This window comes from Daktulosphaira vitifoliae, unplaced genomic scaffold, assembly GCF_025091365.1.
Source record: "Daktulosphaira vitifoliae isolate Bord-2020 unplaced genomic scaffold, ASM2509136v1 Scaffold_1, whole genome shotgun sequence".
In the NCBI taxonomy this organism is placed as follows: domain Eukaryota; kingdom Metazoa; phylum Arthropoda; class Insecta; order Hemiptera; family Phylloxeridae; genus Daktulosphaira; species Daktulosphaira vitifoliae.
In genome coordinates this window covers 63,932,903-63,953,621 of record NW_026099572.1, presented here as the reverse complement: position 1 = coordinate 63,953,621, position 20,719 = coordinate 63,932,903, and the positions used below count along the sequence as shown (strand labels likewise).

General features: G+C 24.9%; 3 protein-coding genes across 3 annotated transcripts in view; 2 read left to right on the top strand and 1 right to left on the bottom strand.

The window, feature by feature from the left end:
* LOC126896621 (peptidyl-prolyl cis-trans isomerase-like 3) overlaps window positions 1–20,719 on the top strand; it is a 210,369-nt gene that overhangs the window by 121,371 nt on the left and 68,279 nt on the right. The window lies entirely within an intron of this gene.
* Window positions 10,879–15,843, bottom strand: LOC126896619 (malignant T-cell-amplified sequence 1 homolog). Its single transcript, XM_050669560.1, has 6 exons — window positions 15,693–15,843; window positions 15,032–15,184; window positions 13,629–13,729; window positions 11,773–11,906; window positions 11,256–11,323; window positions 10,879–11,163 (listed from the first exon to the last, which is right to left on the bottom strand). Exons 1-6 carry the CDS (start codon window positions 15,701–15,703, stop codon window positions 11,082–11,084), a joined length of 549 nt encoding a protein of 182 aa, XP_050525517.1. The 5' UTR covers window positions 15,704–15,843; the 3' UTR covers window positions 10,879–11,081.
* On the top strand, window positions 16,004–18,866 carry LOC126896620 (actin-related protein 2/3 complex subunit 4). Its single transcript, XM_050669561.1, has 2 exons — window positions 16,004–16,228; window positions 16,888–18,866. The coding sequence occupies exon 2, from the start codon at window positions 16,893–16,895 to the stop codon at window positions 17,397–17,399; it is 507 nt and encodes a 168-aa protein (XP_050525518.1). The 5' UTR covers window positions 16,004–16,228; window positions 16,888–16,892; the 3' UTR covers window positions 17,400–18,866.

Genomic DNA, 20,719 nt, shown 5'->3' with positions numbered 1-20,719 from the left:
AAGACATTTTGGACAGTAAAAATATTGGTGACATCCATTGAATATTACATAACAAGATAACACTCTTTTCATGGACGTATTTTGATAAAAATCTATTTATTTAATTTTTTCGTATAAACACGGTGTCTAAGCCTTGTGACCGAATTGTTATTATGTTATTTGAGTCTACATAATTAATATTAGACTGGTACTAGTAAGGCATTATAGCTGCTACAGTGCTCTAGTGCTAGTGTTCATGAGAACTGATGAACACCAAAGCTCTGGTGTTTCAAGAGAGCATCCAGCGTCGTGATAACAATTATTAATTTGTCGCCAACATTTTTTAATAAAACGATTTGAATCAAGACGTTAAATTTTAATAATTCTTAAGGAAATCTGGTATAAAATTATACACTTTTATCTGAACTTATTTACTACTAAGTCTTAGACAACTTATAACTTTATCATAAATAAGTATAATTTTGTAAATATGTTGGCTACATTAAAAATTTTAATGTTTAATTATTTTTTACTTTAAATATTTCCCGTTTTAGGAAATATTACTAAATTATTTTTATTATTATTATTTGTTTATCAATTTAAAGCGTTATATGTGCTTACATTAAAATCTGTAATATTGACGTGATACAATTGAAATAAAAAAGAACCACGTGTGTACGACAGCACCAAAACAGTAACAAAAATAAACAGTAAAACCAGCAGGTATTTGACACGGGCCCTTAAGAAGTACAGAATAATTAAATCGTAAAAATCCTTCAAGTGTTTATTTATTGTTTGTAGTATGCACAAATATTTTTTTAATTTCTGTCTCTGCTTGACAAATAGCTTATAACGGAAGGCTGGCACACGTGCGTATCACAACGTCAAGCAATAATAATGTCTACCGTATGTTACAACGCGGAAGTTATATTAATAACCAAAACAAGACGTTTGAATCAGACAGAAATAATTTTTTTTGTTAAATCACATTTTAAGCTAATTTATTCAGTCATTTAATATGGTAACGATAAATTTATTGCTCTAGTTTTAACAATTATTTCCATTCCCACCTCTCACATTTTGCTGAGGACATATTTCATTATTTTAATATACATTTTATTTGCAGCAAGCAATTATAAAGTTTGTGTGTGTTTTTTTTATCAGATTACAGGAAAATACTCAAAACCTGCCCGCGAGGATTTGCACGTTTAACTACGTATAGTTGGATTTTTGATAACGAAGCACAGTGAAAGGGTACACAAGGTAGGCATTCAGAAAGAACATATTATCTTAGATCTCTCAAATATTAAAATATGGACTCTGAATTAAAATACGTTCTTTGGAGATAACAAACAGTAGACATAAGTTTAAAAATTGCTTCGGGACATCGATTACAACTCCCTTTTAGTACAACATACTGTATTAATTATTATGTCGTTGTGTAATACGAACAGCTATTTCTTCCTCGATAGTTTTTAATAACTCTAGCAAAACTTGGATACCCAAGCAACAAAAACATTTAATCCGAATAGTTACCCGGTCTTCACTCGCTGGAATGCTACTTGTACCAAAAGTATTTGCCCACACTAATCGTATGTCTGAAAAGGATACTTCCGTTTACTCAACAAGGGCACCTTTATCTTGACGACACAATAATTATTATCTACCCAACGACACTCACATTATTCACTGTGTACAATCCAAATTTTAATGTATGTATTCATACCTTCTAGCAATTGCAAACATAATGAATTATTTAAGTGAAGTATGTTGTATGATTCTGTGATAGTACAAAGGTAAATTTAGTAAGCGTCGACACAGAACAATGCGATTTGAATAACATCTAATTTTGATACAAGAAGAAGGGTAAGTAGTAAGACATAATTCATCAAGCTGTCTACTGTTTTGCATAAACGCGGCATATTTTTTTAAGTATTCTATTGTGAGCCAATATAATGTTTCAATAATACATATTCAAATATAAGTTGTTAACATCAATACTTTTTAATTAGATTTGAAACGATTTCTTGGACAATATTTTTCGAGTACACTACTAATTACTAACTAGCTGTCGTGATAAAATGTTCAATTTTATAAAAATATTATTGATAATTAAATAAATCAATATTAATTAAAACTAAAAGTAAAGATCTTAAAACTAAAGAAAAATATTATAAAAAATAAAATTATCACATAATAATCAATTTTACATGAATATTAACTTTTTTATTTTTTAATATTAAAATTAAGATGTTCCTGTAATAATATAAAGTTAAAATATTTGATTTTTGTTTAATTTGACTTTAAAAAGTTCATGAAATGTCAAAATATTAAATTAACTTGAGAAATCTTAAATGAAAACTGCCAAATCTTTATTATTACAAAACATTCTTCCGGTAGACAAAAACTTTTTATTCATCTTTAAAAGTATAAGACAATAGTAAATCCAACTGGAGAATATAAAAATTATGCACCAGCATAAGTTAAATTCTGTTGCTATTGAGTTCTTAATTAGTATTTAAGCTTTATCAACAATAATAGTACCCTTCGACGAATGTTTAAAAAAAAAGAAATGTTCAACCTATCGGAATATCCATCACTAAATCTAATGTTTTATGCATTTTCATGTTAAAACCTTAGTCTATCCATTATGTTAATTTTTTTTATCCCAATTAAATCCTAATTGCAAATTGTATGTAATTATTTTGATGAATTCGTTCGTTTGCAGTTTCGCGGTACAAAAGCAAGTTAAAAGAATTTCCCATTAGAATAATAAATCCTTTGTAATTTCAATTTTGATCAAAAATGTTAAATAGTTACATTTAGTTTTATTTCAGAGAAAAAAAAGTTTTCAATTGCACTGAATTTATTAAAAATGTAAAAGTGTAATAAGAATAATGATAGCCTCGTTATCATTTAGTTTATGTTTATTAATAAATTATACAAAAGTATAATATTCGTATTTGAAATTAATGTTTAATTAAAAAAATTTAACCATATAATTGTTACTGAATAGTATAGCATGAAAAACAACTAGATTATTATACACAAAATATTTTGTATATTAAAATACGTATTAAACTTAATTTGATTTAGTTTGGATTACGGTTTTTTTTTTCATGGTGTTGTCATTTTAACATTAATAAATACATTGTTGTTGATTGAATGCATCTATTGAAAGATAAAAGGTATTTTAATAGAAATTTAAAATTAATTGAATTTATATATGATTTTTCTTTTATGAATTTCCGTAAGATAAAATTGTGAAGAGGAAAATTGCTGATACGTATTCGACATTAAGTGAATTGGCCATTTCACTGTTGGGAATTGAATCTCGGCCTAAGCGATTTTTTTCTATTTTCATTCTTACTACCGGTTGACTGCAGCAGTGTTAGTGGCACCGCAAGAGCTTTACGTCCAAAACAATAAATTTCGACTTTTTGATGCTCTCCAACCGGCAGCAAACTATTCAGTTAATTGTTTTCTTTCTCTCGAGAGAATGCCTTGAAAAATTTGATTACTTGAGGTCGAGAAAAGACAATAAAGAAAATATAATATTTATTATGTACTTATTTTCTTTCTAAGATACACAAAAAACTGATTCTGTGAGCTACACTATTGAATAAAGCTTCAGAAAATAAATCATATTTTTATTTTATTATCAGAGATTATTTGTAAAATTTATCTCATGAATACTTATATTTTCTTTACGTTTTTTTTAAAGAACTTTTATAATTATGGACTATGTTAAAAGCATATTAAGCATAGTTACTTGTCTCTAATAAAAATTAATTTTTTTTTAAATTTGGGTACAAACTTGTTCTGATGTACATTTATAATACGTACTTCGCCTGCTCCACATACCCACTTATTGTATTAAAATGCTTGTAATTATTCTAAAGTTGTTATCAAAACATCAAAAATTTTGATTGTTTTACTTTGACGGGCGATTTCTCATAGTAGAAGAATGGCCGGGAATTTTTTTTTTTTTTTATACTGTTCTACATTTCAAAAAATTTCATACACAGGAATTCTCTTTCAAATCAATCCTGTACTTAGGTCATTGATTTTTTACAGAAAGCATACCAAAAAAGCTAATTTATTATTTTTATTGTATTAAAATATCATTATGATCTGAGTGTTTTTGAAAAAGTTATAGCAAAACGAAAACATAGTGGTGAATTTATTTTATACAGACATTTTCTAATTTTTTATTTAATATCAAACAATAAACTTACATAACTCATATAAAAATATCATGGGGACGTTTTTCATTTTTTTCTGGTAAAATAATTTGAAAAATATTTAATGTGGTATAGATTTGAAGAACGTAGACGTGCCAGAATATTTTCATCAATTAAAAATAAAGTTTTTTTTTTTCTAATGCTAGTTTCTTACTTTAACGGTTGATATCAAATATTGAAACAATCGCAAGAATTTTTTTAATGTTGTGATACGTTTCAAAAGCTTTAATTTGGTATAGGTTAGAAAACATAATCATTTCTAAAATTTCAAATAGCGAGTTAATGAAAAATTTTACGTAAATAAGTGGTATCTTTCAAACTTTTCCTGTACATAGGTTTTTCATTTAGTTTTCACAAAAATTATACCAAAAAAAAACTTATTGTCTCTTTTATATTTTGTTATATTATGGTAAAACTAATACTATTTCAGTTTTGTATCGAAACTGATAAAATAGTAACGAAATACATTTACTGGATTAAAAGTTATAAAAGAGTCAAAACCTAATGCGACACTCTGTGTACTATTTCAGAATAGATGAATTTAATTTTCTTATTTAAATTTATATTTTTTTCATGGACAAAAATACCATTTTTTTACAAATATCAATAAAGTATAAATATTACATTATTAAGATGGTCGATAAGTTTAATTGAAAACTGAAATATTAATATTTTCTTTGACTCAGGACTGAATATTTTATATCTGAAGAGAATTTCTAACAATTATTATTTTATACAAATAGTATACCAAACAATTGTTAAACTCATTTTATTCGGTAATAAAAATTAGAATTAAAAATTTCTACTACAAAAAGCAATAATTTTAAAATTGAAATCGTTATTTTCATTTTGATTATTAGGTTGTGTAAGTATTATTTAAAGTAAATTATCTATATAATTAATTTTATTAATTAAAATCCGATGTCAATTAAATTTTTATTTTGCGTAATAGTCCTTTCAAAAATATTGAAATTCTTTATTCCTAAAAACAATATACTCAATGTTATCATTATCGAGGAATACATAATGATAACGGCTGCTTTTAGTTATAATTTACTTCCCTCCTCAAATCCACTTAGTATATAAATGTACAGACGGTCAATAAATTATGTTAATCCTAATGTAGTGCAATTCTGTCTGAACTAGAGAAGTGGATAAATCGACAATAATTATGTAATTTAACGGTAGCTGGTGACTGCATATGCACGTATGTATATGGTATTTCAGTAATCAAAAGTACATCCCCTGTGTTTCATGAGTAGCTAGACAACAAAACTGTAACAATGGTAACCAAGCTGCATTTTGTCTGTGGAGGGTGACGTCGAAAGTTCAGTGTAACAGAGTAATATCAGACAGGGGGTGCCTATGAATGATATATTCAATTAACTTGCTACAATTACTATCGTTAATCAAATGGTCATTTTCTTCTCCCCGCTCCACAAATAATTTTTTTCACTCTTTTATTTTAACCTGCTCGAAAGTGCAGTTTTTTATACTCTTTTTTTGTGTACATTTATCATTGAATAACGGTGACCTGGTATATGTCAGCCAATATGTTGTTGTCATCCTCACCTATACGATTTCACGCTATGCATAATATAATTTTAAATATTATGGTTTTTAAATAATAGGAAATATTTAACGTTTATATTTTTAACATTAATAATATCAAAATTAAAAATAAAAAATCTTCAGTTGTTGCAGATGAGAATGAAAATACTTAAATTGAGCCAGAACATCTAGACTCGATCGATTTTTACATAGAAATAAATATTTTGAACGTTATCATTATCTTATAATTAAGAAAATAATATTTTTATTCGTAATTTGATTTATATGAAATTTATGTGAATATTTTTAGATTTATGTGTCCTATTAGTAAAATATTTTATGTAATCATATTGTATGTAGACATAACTAGAAAAGTACTATTGCAAATACAAAATTCATCGAAACCCAATAAAATTTTTCATGAAGATACAAAAAAGTTTTCAAAATACAAACAAATAAAATCAAACCGCCGATAACACACGTTAAATAAGATACGTTACAATTTTATAGTGAAACAAACGCGTGAGTAGAATAGCTGAAAACTCACAGGTGTACTCGTTATTATTCTTGTACGGCAATTTTGTTTACTCGAATAAAGAGAATGGAGAACAAGTTCCCATACGCAATTTTGTAAGAGTATATGTTTGTATTTGAGTGTGTGAAACCAACTAGAGATTCTTCAGTTGTTCTCAGAAAATTCAAGCGAGAAAATGGTAAGTGGAAAAAAAAAGCCGAATTCGAATGGGAAAAGGGATGCAGAAAAGCTTGGCAAAGTTGTTGATTAAATAAAACAAAAAGTTATTTCAATTGTTTAGATCGAAGGCGTCGAAAGACTTGTGGTTGGTAAATGAGAGATATAAAAAACAAAAAGAGCAAAAAAAGAAAGAAACTCTTCATTAAGTTTACATACTCTTTTTTTTTTTTTAGACAATATTTATTTTTTTTCCTCAAAAATTGGTAGACTTTGTTAAAACAACATAAGTTTCTTCAATACAATTGTTGTTGCATTTCATATCTCAGCTTAAACAAAGTGTGATATTAGTCCTTTGTGCAATCGAGTCTATAGAACAAAAAGTTATAAAAAATATAATTGAATTCAACAGACCTTTAAAAAAGTTTGACACGCGTAAACTTTGAATACATTGATGTTTCTTCAGTAAAATTCTTTTACAATAAAAACGTGTACAATGTATAATAAAAAGATACTCAAGATATGATACATAGCATCTTGTATCATTTAAATATCATTTAAAATGAGCCTATTACACGTATGATGCCAACGTTGATCCTTCATTTCTTCTTTGCCTATAATTAACTGAATAGCTGTTAATTTATTATTTATCATATTTGTACAATTAATGTATAACTGATATGTATAATGTGTATATATGTTCAAAGGGTTTATCCCGTATATAATAAAAATAAAATATATTTACATGAGATAAATTTGCAAAACACATAAAACAAACTCAGTTATTAATTAAAAATAATAATTCCTAACTCTATGCTTATAGTAGTATCATGCAAACGCTTATGTGAATAAGGTAATAATCTCGATAGCTTTTAATCCAAAATCGAATTTGTGCTTCGTGTGACTAATAGAAGGTGTCAAGTTCATAATGATAAAACGTTTTCTTTACGGTGTAAAGGGAGCAATCAACTAAGCTCAATGGTTTTCATTAATCTGTGATTCGATCGCATGAACGTCAACCGTATTTGTCACAGTTGCAGCATTGCTGTGACCTCTTCCATCTTTGTATTACCGTTACTCAGGGTATGAGATTTTAACAAATATCGACCTTCACTGTGTTAAACCTCTTATATACTCAATATCCGTCGTTAGGATTCATGATCATATCGTAGAAACAAAGAGGAATTGCAATTTATTGGCTTGTTTATGCGAAGGAAAAAAACCAATTTTAAAATTTTCATACAATAGAAGGGTAAAGGTTTGTAAAAGCACTAAGCCTAACAATTTCACGGATCGGACACCTTGAATTTAATTTATTTTCGATTCCAACATAATAATAATATTAATAGTCCTGTGTAAAAATAAATACATTTTTAATTCATCGGAGTAAAATTTATTATTCTATATTCAATTAAACAATTTTGAGCAATAGATTTTTCATACTTAATACTGTTATGAAATTCGTGTCGAATACGAGTGTTTTTAATTTTTAATTTCTCCAGCCATTTTAACAACTTACCATTTTTATTAATAAAAATCAATAAAAAAATTGCAGTTATTGTTAAAAAATTATACTTCAACGTGTAATATTTGAGTCACATTACCACCCCCGTAACATATAGGGGAGAGGTGGGTATTACCGCGCAGCTGAGAATTCCACGCATCAGCATATCTCAAAAACTATACATAAGTTACGCCAATGTCTAAGCTGACATGCAGACCCCTCCTCGCGAACAGCATCAACTGGTTAGGAGAGTTAACGGAGGATGCTACTTAAAAATTATTATTGAAAAAAAGGTCCCACAATTTTAAAAACATTATTCAATCAGCAAAAATAAATTTTTCACGCCCCTATTTTAAACTTTAAGTCTGCGTCCACTACATGATCATGGTCAAACGTCGCATTTTCTCGCATGTACTCATCAGATGTCAACTGAAGGATATAACTACGACAATTCCTTCTTCTGATCTCAGGACCATAGAACACCGTCGACTTTTTATCAGCATCGAAATATCTGTAGTTTACCACTAAATAAATATAAATAATCGTGCTTTTTAAGCAACCAATAAAAAAATAATAATAATTAGATGAACTGTTTAAATCCTTTGTGGGAATACATCATCTGTGCTGATTTCATAATGAAGTCACCTTTTCCCTACTTCAAAACTTTTGGGCACTTATTTGAAAAGTAAACCGTAAAACTAAAAAAATATTATTCTTTAATAACAAATTGATTTTAAACAAAGTACCTCAATTAAATAATCTGAGATTATTAATTCTAGCTACCACCAGCATTTAGGGAACCATAAAACTCTTAAAAAACAATTATTTAAGCTAATTTATAGAGTTATTTGAAATAGAAGCATCGAAATAGTATGTATTATATTGGATAATGGAATTGGTCTAGTTACTGAATATTCCCTAAAGAATGATCACCATAGGTATTAATTGAATTTTAGCCTTAAATAAAAAATTTAGCGATTTTAATACATTAAGCCAGTCAACAAAGGAAAAATGGCGAAAAAAATTCCCAACCAAATTTTTTTTTTTTAAACACTACACTTTAATGATACAATAAATAAATAAACTCACACATACACATATATGCATTTATAACATTGTGTCTAATGTAAGTATAATATGATAAAAAGTAACCGTAAAATGGAAAATAAATTTTAGTACTCATATTAAATGTAATGTAACTCGAAAAATATTTGTTTAAATAAAAAAATAGAAGATATATTTTTATTTAAAATTGTCTTTTAAACAACTTTTGTACGAAACTTTTTTTTTGTAAATTAAATATTTTTTGAGAAAATTAAAAAAGCTCATATTTTTGAAATTTTGAAAAGCTGCAAAAAAAAAAAAACTCAATTCCAATCGATGAGGACTTTTAGTATGTAATTATACATATCTTAATTCAACTTTTATAAAGATAAAAATATAAAAAATAAAATCGAGAATTTTCACACGAAAATAGTATTTGGTAGCCATTTTCACCGTGAAAACAAAATAAAGTCTACAATTTTTTTTTTTCATAATAAAGTATATAACATTAGCTTTAATTTAAGATATATATAAAAGTATTTCTGGAACACTTTCAAAAGTTAAGTTGAAAAAGTTAAATTTTTGTGAAAAAGTTGTAATTTTAAATCCCCCCCTGTGGGCAGATAAAGGGTCAGATTTATAAAAAAAAATATACCAAATGATAGGTAAAGATATCAAGCATCTATAAAAAAAAAATTACTGATCCATACATTTTCCAAAAGTTATAGCATTAAGTTAAAAATATAAAAAAGTATTATTTTACATAAATCGTATTTTTTTTATTAAGTTTGATGTATATTTTCACCACAAAGACAAGTCTAGAGGTCAATTTTTTTTTGCCCATAATAAAGTATATTACATTACCTTTAATTTAAGATATATATATATAAAAGTGTCAGACCTTCCGGAACACTTTCAAAAGTTATGTTGAAAAAGTTCTACTTTCTATATGCACTTTTCAGATTTGAACACACTCCGTATATAAGGAAATAGTCTAATTTAAAAAAAAAGTATGACGAATGAAAGATATATAAATACTACTTCTCATGAAAAAATTAAATTGATACATACATTTTTTAAAAAGTTATAGCATTTTAAAGTAAAATATAAAATAGAGAATTTTCACACAAAACTAGCATTCGGTAGCCATTTTCACCATGAAGACAAGTCCAGAGGTCAAATTTTTTTATTCATGATAAACTATATTACATTAGCTTTAATTTAAGATATATATAAAAGTGACAGACTTTCCGGGACACTTTCAAAAGTTAAATTGAAAAAGTTAATTTTTGTGAAAAAGATGTCATTTTAAATCCCCCTGTGGGCAGGTAAAGGGTTAAATTTATGAAAAAAATATACCAAATGATAAGTAAAGACATCAAGCAACTATAAAAAAAAATTATGTTGATATGTTCATTTTTGAAAAAGTTATGGTAGTTTTTAGTAAAAAAAATTTCGAAAATTAGCGGTTTTTAAATTTGTAATTTTTTTGGAGGTTTTCCCCATTTACGGGGAACGAGGGAAATTTTTTCAATTTTAATGGTAAAGTCTTCGACTAGATACGATTTGTGATCTTTTGACGTAGCGTTAAAGAAATCTGTTTGGTGACAGCTAAGAAAAATGGTAACAGACACACAAAAAAAAAACACATGTACTTTTAGATAATTTTTTTTTAACAAATGCTTGATGAGTTTTATATTTTTTATTGTAATAAAAAATATTAATTATATATGAGGACTATTGATTTAAAAATTAAATAAGAGGTACAAAGTTAATAAGATGAAATCAGCTTATATAGATGTTATCAATGGAGTTAATATATTTAGATAAAGATATGATTTCATGGTGAAAATAAATGCTTATAATATTCACTTTTGTATTTTATTTATTTCTAAATTAATAGAAATAGTTAACAAAATTAACATTTTTTAATTTATATTTATGCTGTATTTTTATATTATATCTTCAGATGTTGAGAAGTGTAGGCAGTCAGATTTTTTTTCAAAATTAAATCATAAAAGTATATCCTGGAAAAAAAGGTGTTTTGACTGTAAGATAATCTTTTAAATTATTTTACGGGTTTCATCTGCCATAGTCCATCATTAAGATAATGACAGTTTTCAATTCCTACTCCTTTGTTCACTTTTAATCTGAAAATATTAATTTATAATCATTTAAAAATAAAATTATAATGAACTAAAAAGCCTTTTAAATAATTCAGTTTACATAATTAATCACTTACATATCATCAGTTGATAAGCTAGTAATTCCAATTGCAAGTGCATGTTGTTTTCCTTCTGCCATTACTGCCTGTGATAATATTAGTTAAGGACATACTACTCAAAATGCCTAGTATATAAGGACTTTAAAAATTAGAAAATATAAAAAAATAATAATAAATTATAATCAAATTTGAATTTAATATCCTAAGTTTTTTTAAAAAGAGGCATTTAGAATAGGAATATAAAATACATACAAAAAAAACATTTATTTTTTGGATAAGACATTTTTGGATCAGTGAGGTTCATGTATGAAATTATTTATTAAATTAATGTTGATTTTTGATTAGTATATTTAATATTTAATTGAAAAGTATTAATATAGATTTTTTATAAATTGAAGACTAATTACCAACGGGACTACTAATTCATTAATAATTAAATGTTGTTCATTTTTAACATATAATATGATTTATTATTTATTTAATTAAATTATAAATAATTATTTTTACAATAAATGTAATTATTTATAAAGGATACAACAATTGTGTTTTGAGGTACAGGCTCTATTTTAGCTCCAGGTGATGTTAAACCAGGACACATAATATTAGCTCCACTCATTACAAATTTAATAGCTCCTAGATCAACTTGTTCTTTAGGAAGAAAGAATGGATCTAAAATGTAATTTTATATTATTAAAACAATAAATTAATTATTATAAAATGTATATACCATAATAATAATAATAATAATAATAATAAATACTATTAATAGTAATAAATTATAATAACATACACTCACATTTTTCTTAAAACAAAAAATTGTTGTTTTAAATTAATTCAAAAAGCATAGTTAAGTTTTATTGAGAGATAAAAATAAAATAAAAGGAAAAAATGATAAAAATTTAATATTTAATATAATTAATATGTATAATTGAATTTTAGAGAAAGAAATTGGACAACCAACTGTTTTAATTATACTAAATCATAATTGCAATAAATTTAAAATTGTGAAATTCCATGCCATTTCTATAATTTTCCAATAAGTTTAAAAAAAAATTCAATACCATTTTTAAAATTATTAGGCATACAATATTTATGTATGAGTATGTGATTTCATCAACCCCCAATATTTTTAATGTTATTTTAAATAGATGCAACTAGGAGGGTTAGAGAGTGCAACTCTAAAAATGCTTAAAAATTACTCAGATAACAGTCTCAATAAATGATAGGTTTAATCAATTTTTAAAAATCTAGACAAAATAATTAAATTTTTTGACATTTACAAGTTTCTAGACTTGTAACAACCATGTAAATCTATGAAACTTAAAAATTAATTTTTATTTAATTATTTTCAATTATCATTTAGTGACCCGAAAAATTAAATATCATATACATAGATATTCATTTAACACTAGCCACTAAATTTCTATTAAAATAATAATTATGTTAGGAAAATTTTTTTTTGGTATTTTTTAGTGTTATAAAAAGATATTGATTTATGAGTTATTAATTAAGTTTTTAATTCATCCCTAACACCTTATAAGAGTATCAATGTTATATTTTCAAATGGAAACGTATATATTTAATTAGTTTAGAAAATAAAAAATGAACTAATTAAGAAATTGACTTGTTGAGAACAAATATTGATAACTTTTTTAGAAGTTATCTCTTTTTTTAAATACTGACTTACAGTATGGTGCGTGATATTTATCATTAGACAGTTCTCAGCAACAATCCTCCTCCTATCTAGGTACAAAAATATTAAGAACTTTCAAAGTATTAATCCAAAAACTGTTATAAACCTGCCATTTTCTTTATTAGATCAATTACTATTTTAAAAACTAGTAAAAATATATGTTACAATTTAAAAAAATAAAGTTGACACCCTTATAGGAATGAAATAGTTGAAAAAGTACTTAAAAACTGATAGGTCAAGAAATATATGACACTAAAAAATACCAAAAATAATTTTCTTAACATAATTATTATTTTAAGAAAAATTGATTAGCTAGTACTACAAAATTTATCTGTTCATGGATTATTTTATGATGAACCACTTATTTAATCAATAATACTATTGATAATTATTTTTTGTATTTATTATTTCATATTAATCATATTGCTCATTTACATTATTTTGATTAATAGGTTTATTTATGAAATATAGACATAATTGTAAAATATCCCTTTAAGTTGCCATCTATTCTGATCAAATTAGTTATTCACATAGTTTAAGTGCACCATTTTTCTGAATTCATAGTGTCTACATAGTAGCTAATTAATTGATTTTGCCTTATGTATAAATTTTAAATTTAATAGAATAATATTTCAATAAACATAAAAACAGTCTATAAAAAAGATGTTAAAGTAAGACTAAAAGCAATGGTTATTTACATTTATGAAGAAGTTTTAAGGTGGGCAACCATGGTCCATTTCTATGTCGAAAAAATAAACAATCTCCAGCTGAATTCACAATAATTTCTAAATGATCTTGACTGAAAAATTTACACAAAAGTAAAATTTTTAATAATATTATAACTTTATATTGTTTAAAAGCATACTTTTTTAATGGGACAAAATGTTATAAATGAATCAATTTTTTTTTTTATTATTAATAAAGTGCATGAAATAATTATTTGAATTTAAAAAAGTTTGCAAATTCCAAACATTATTTATAAACTTTGTTTAAGTTTTAATTTTATTAGAAATTATTGAAATACATACTATAAATAATACTAGAAATATATACTTTCTAGAATTTGTATATATTATTCTTCAAAGTATACAATATGATTTTTCATAAAAATGTACAAATTATAATTTGATTTATTTATATAAACCATAGTAAATATGAAGTTTATTGTAAGAAAAATTATTTCTTACTGTAGATTTTAGAGGTAATTTTCAAAAGTTAAATGGGAACCTATTATTATTTTTTATTTTTATTGTTTATTTCATTACTATTAAATGAACAAGGGTTTAAAGAAAATATGGACTGATTGATAACCAGATTTGTATTATAATTTTGAGATATTAGCATCCAAAATTTAGTGAGGAGAGAGGTAGTGTTAAGTAACTCTCTATTGTATCTATGTCACGTGTATGATAACAATTACAGTTACTTTAATACGTAATAATTTGATTGCAGTAAGTTATTATATGGTATTATAGTACTTATAGAAAATACAATATCATGATAAATAATATGATTTTATTTTTCATTATGTTAGAACGATATTCTTTATCAAGTAAATTTTGTAGGAAATAAAATTAAATTTCAACAATTTTTATCAAAAATAAAATTTATAAAATAGAATTATGAACAATTTTTGTATGAAACACTTTTTTGTATAACAAACGATTAATCAAATAAATTCATGTTAATAAAATAACCTATCTTTTTCATATATATAAAAAAATGTATATAATTACATTTTATGGAAAAATAATAAATTAAAAAAAACTTGTTAATATTTTTTTAATTTGTATCATACAAGTCTTCGTTTTTAAAATAAACAAAAAAAACTAAAAATCTACCCTCCAAGTTCAATTTTCAACTCTCTTGATTAGGGTTATGATGGTTAAATTCAAAAGTTAATAATTAAACCCACCCTAATATATATATATATATATATATGCATACATACACAATACACATATGGTGAGATCAAAAATTTCATTAAAAATATCTCCATTATATTTGTAACATCAATTTTATATTACGCTGTATAAAGATAAATTTTAAATGAATTTAAAAAAGAAATTTTAATAATACTCTTATATTTATAGATATTTACCATTTTACAATTCTTAATGCATCTTTTTTAGGCAAAATCTGATCTATATATTCTTCTAAAGAAGAATACTGTTCAATTATTTTTGTTCTAATACCTTTTTGGACAGATGATTTTAATTGTTGAATTCCTATAACACTTTCTTTGTCATCAAATCTATAAAATATATTGTGTCCTTGTTATTAATGGTAAAAATATTAAACATATTTTGAAAAATTCATAATTTATTAAATTTGAAAATACAAAAAAAAAACTATACTAAATTTTTTTTCTCTCATAATTCAATGACATTTTGAAAATTATGCCTTATAAAACGACTCTTTTAAATAGCTATTATACAAATTTTATCATTACTTTTGTTCCTCTGAAAAAAAAACTTCTCTATTTCTAGAGACAATGAATAACATGTTGCTATTGTAATTTTTTTTAAAATTAATTTAAGAAATATTATTTTGTTAAACTTCTCATATGTACTTCTCTATTTTGTTATTAAAGATAAATTTGAATAAATTATGTCGTATAATGATGTTATTTTTAAATATAAGATCTAAATCAAAAATGTTTTGTATATTATATGTCTAATAAAGTAATATATTTTTTAATATTTTAATTAGAAAATATAAAGTATGAAGAAAATATAAAATAAAAACTCATTTTGACTTACTTTTTGAACATTTTAACTTCTACTAAATCAAGTTTAATCAATTATTTTAGTTTTATAATATAAAAATGTAGCACAGACTCAATCGTATTAAGTTTGTTATAAATTCTACAATTAAATCTGTTTTTAACAGTTTACTTTATTAAAAAACACATTGATAGTTCATTATCAGGTATACCTTCATAATACCACGATTTAAATACTATACCTCAACCAAGTTAATTTTTACAAAGTGGTGATACGTTGGTATCTGGATTTTGCAATACTTTACGTGGGCGTCATTATCAGCAACTTGTCGTCATAATAGTTATCAGTTAATTTTTTTTTAACATACCGAAGTAAAATTTTGCTGTTTAAGAGTCCACTTGACCCATTAAAAATTTCTAGGTCGTGTATTTTCTTTTAAATAGCCATTTCTTAGGTAAAACTTGTGTAAATATATTTTATTACTTAATATTTCTTATGATTTAGATTCTTGTGCCTTAAAAGAAATTAGCGTAGTCAATCGTATTCGAGTAAAACCCTGAATTATTGAGCTGGTAAGTTTTTTTAGTAATATGAACTGCTTATAATACAAAAATAAATTCCAAATAATAACAGTTATTTTTTGTTTTGTTTACATAACTACAGTTTTGTCTGCAATTATAATATTTTCCATATTTGATAGAGCTTTTTTTTGATTATTTTATGACATGTTTCAATCAAATAACGAATAATAATTTTTGATATTAAACAATTTATTAATAAATATAAGTAAAGTGGTTTACTTATTTTTTATTCACTTATTTGATAATTAGTTCAATATTTTAATTATAACTATGATAACTTTCATAGACATATAAATGAATGAACTAGAGGCAAGTGTTAATTCGTGAAGCCAACATCACTTACTTAAAAGAGGATTTGCCAAAGACATTTCATATGTTATCGTACAATTTTAAGATGTTCATTGTATAAATTTCAAATTATTACATATAGTAAATGCAAAATAAGCAAGTGTTTATGAAATATCTAATCATATAACTTGTTTTGACTACAATGTAATATACATAATGTCTATCGGTTATGGTCCATTAATTTATATGTCTATGGTAATTTTAGAAGCCTTATCACTATACAAATTTGTCATTTTTATGTTTTTAAAGATTTACACAAGTGTATTTATTGAATAATACATTATTTTTCTTCATTTTTGCAGCTATAATGGCGACAACTTTAAAACCATATTTATCTGTAGTAAAACATACATTAGATGCTGCCATATGTATAAGTCAATTTTACTCACAAGTTGTTGAGCGTCATAGTAAACCAGAAATTGAAATGCAAACTAATAGAGAATTAATTTTGACACCAGTACTAATAAGTCGCAATGAACGTGAACGTGTATATATTGAAAGCTCAATTAATTCTATACGTGTTAGTATAGCTATAAAACAATGTGATGAAATAGAAAGATTACTTTGTGATAAGTTTACTAGATTTATGATGAAAAGGGCTGAGAACTTTTTCATTTTAAGAAGGAAACCTATTGCTGGTTATGATATTACATTTTTAATTACCAATGTTCACGTAGAACAAATGTACAGGAACAAATTGATTGATTTCATAATACGATTTATGGAAGAAATTGATAAAGAGATAAGTGAAATGAAGTTGGCTATAAATGCAAGAGCACGTATTTGCTCAGAAGAATTTTTGAAACATTTTTAATTAAAAATTGTAAATTTTTTTTTTATAAAATAATTTTTGATACTATAAAACGTTGTAAACAAACCTATATTTGTAGTTATAATAAGTTTAAGCTATAAATAATATAATAATATCTAAAAAAAATTACTGAAAAGAATTAGTCAATTATAAATAATTATTTTAGACATTTTCTTTTTATGTTCATTTGCTTTGTTATAATAATTTTATAACTTAATAATTTTTAACTACTTCTGATGTATAATTTATGATGATTTAAATATAAAAATTTTGGTTTAAATAATAACCTAGCTATTAATAAATTAATTTTTGTTAATGTTATGTTTTTTAATTTAATTTATTTTTAAATTAGTAGTATCCCACACATTGGGGTAAATATTACCCTTTGGATTTATTTTTTTTATTTTAATTTTAAAATAAGCATTTATTTTTACAATTTTATGTATTTTATTATATAAATATTTTCAATTTTGTTATTTTATATTCAGTATTTTAATATTATTTTAAACTATCATAATTTATTGTTACAATACCATTCTTTAAAATACCGAACTGAAAAAATTAAATTTTTATTAATTTAAAGAATATTATTTATACTTAATATCTGAGTTGACTTTGCCAATTAGGTTCATAGTTAATATTTTATTTATTATGTTAAGTTTACCATTCATTTTATGAACTGTTTAATCTAGTTGATATTTTTAATTGAAATTAGTATTGAATATGATAACAGTTCAATAATAACAAAGTTTTGATCAAAAACAAAATTAACTTAATAAAAAATGGTTTCAATTTTTTTAAATATAATAAATTTCAATTATATTATTACTAAAAACTGAATTAGTTTTGAAATTTAAATTAATATAATTCATACGTATTTTTTTTACTTATCTATAGTTTTTATCTATAAGCTTCATTTATAATAGTTACACCTTCTATTAAATAAAAATACAGTTCATGACTAACAACACAAGGGCTATTTTAAGCTTCAGAATGCTAAAAAATTGTAATTTTGTATTATTACTGATTTAAAATTTGTAATTTAATAAGTGTTAAAACATGTAATTTTACATATCTTATATTACAATATCTTTAATAATGATGAAAAATTAATAATATCCTCATTAATGATATTAATGATCTGGCAAACTAATATGATTTTAAGTCCACTTTCGGTAAACATTATCATTACAATAATATTATTTGAAAACAATATTTGACATTTATTTTTTAAGAGACATAAATAATGAACTTATGTTTTGATATATTTAGTTTGACCCAAATTAAAATAATTTTTTATAACTATTTTAAGGACATTTGTGATTTAAACCATAAGTAGTACTAAGAAAAACTACTGTTGATCTTGATCTGTAGAAATATTGGACTAATACTAGCAAGTATAAGACTAAAATATTAAATTCAAAATTACAATTTAAATTATACGTGCAAATACAAGACATGAATTATTTTTACTGATTATTGAAAATATGAAAATCCTATAACCAATGAGTTTAATATATTTTTTTAACGGTATATTTTGTTACCGATTCACTTTAGTTTTAATTGATAAAAAGGTGGGCAAGGACTACTAGGCTATACTTATAAACGTTCAAAGAGTCCTGTCTTTCTGACAAAATTAAGTATCTCTTTGGGTTTTAAGTTTTTGATATCTTCTTTTTCGAGAAAAGATTTTCCCAAGTGTTTAGATCTTAATGTGGCTAGGGTAATACATTCACACTCAATGTGAAATGAATCTTCCTCTTTTATTCCTCACTTCCTGTATTGTGGTGATTCTGCCACCCTCACTGATGTTTAAACAGATAACCGTGTCCTGTTAGTAGTTTAGTCGGAGTGCTTATTAGTTGACTAGTCATATTATTAAGATCCCTTAGTAGTAGATCAATAGTCTTAATAAATATTTTTGATTGTCTGGGGGTAACCATCTTTTTTTATATTGTTTTCTACATTAGTTTATGGGTAGTACTTAGAGGGATTGCTTCATGATTCCTACCAATATATATTTTTTTGCTTCTTTAAATCATTTAATAAATGATAATATAAATAATTATAATTATAAAATTTACTAACTGCATATTAATCTTAACAATAATATTTTTTTTATTTTCATAAAATTGAGATGGAACTGATAGTTTAAGGTCACAAGGAAATACAATTTTTTCAGTGATGGAGAAAAACATGAAAGGGGAGTAGGCTTCGTTACTAAAGACAAAGTTTAACAAGATATTGTCAAGTTTGAACCAATAAGTGATAGAATATGTTATGTGAAGTTTAAATGCAGATGGTTTAATATTATAATAGTAAATTGATACGCACCTATAGAGGATAAAAATGAAGAAGTAAAATAAATCAGTCTTTTTCACAAATCAATTTCAGTAGTCAATATAATCAAACAAACCCAGCACAGTGGGGATGTGACATAGTTGGGTCAAGTATAAAGATATCTTTTTTTTTTTTTTGACCGGCTTATTGTGAGCCGCCCTGGAACTGCTATTAGGCATTACTTCAAGGCGGCCCACGGCGTCTTAATAATTCACACCACCACGTTGTGAATCAGTTTGAAATTAATCAAGAGCTGATTCGCAACGTGGTGTGGACCCCTCCCTTTAACCGGATCCCAAAGTAGGAACCGTTAAGGAGGGTTAGCAAAATAACTTACAAACAAAAATAAGAATCTAAGGCACCGGCCTAAACCAGCGCCTCAGGTCCTGTGCCGGGCGGCGTGAGTGTCTCTGTATCAGGCGTTCCGCTTCCTCCTTCTTTAACAAGATGGATTCGGCGAAATGAATATGTTTTAAAATAATTTTTAGATATTGTGAAAATCGATTAAAATTTTTTTAAATAGTTTATTTATTTTATTTATTATTTTAAAGTTAAATTATTGTATATTCATGTTTACCACTTCAATGTTAACCCTTTGCTACACCCGCCATTTTTTTAGCTTCGACGCGAAGCTGAGAAGGTATTAATTTTACTATGTTGTGTCTGTGAACGCTCAATTTCAGCGCTCGCTGGACCGATTTTGATGAACAATATGTCAAAAGATCACATATCGTATCTAGTTGAAGACATTATCCTCAAAAATTGAAAAAAATTCCCTCGTTCGCCGTAAACGGGGAAAACCCCCAAAAAATTACAAATCTAAATTTGCTAATTTTCGAAATTTTTTCATTTTTTTTTTACTTAAAATTGCCATAACATTTTTAAAAATGACCGAATCAATATAATTTTTTTTTTTATAGATACCTTATATATTTACCTATAATAATATATATTTTTGTGAAGATTTGACCCTTTAGCAGCCC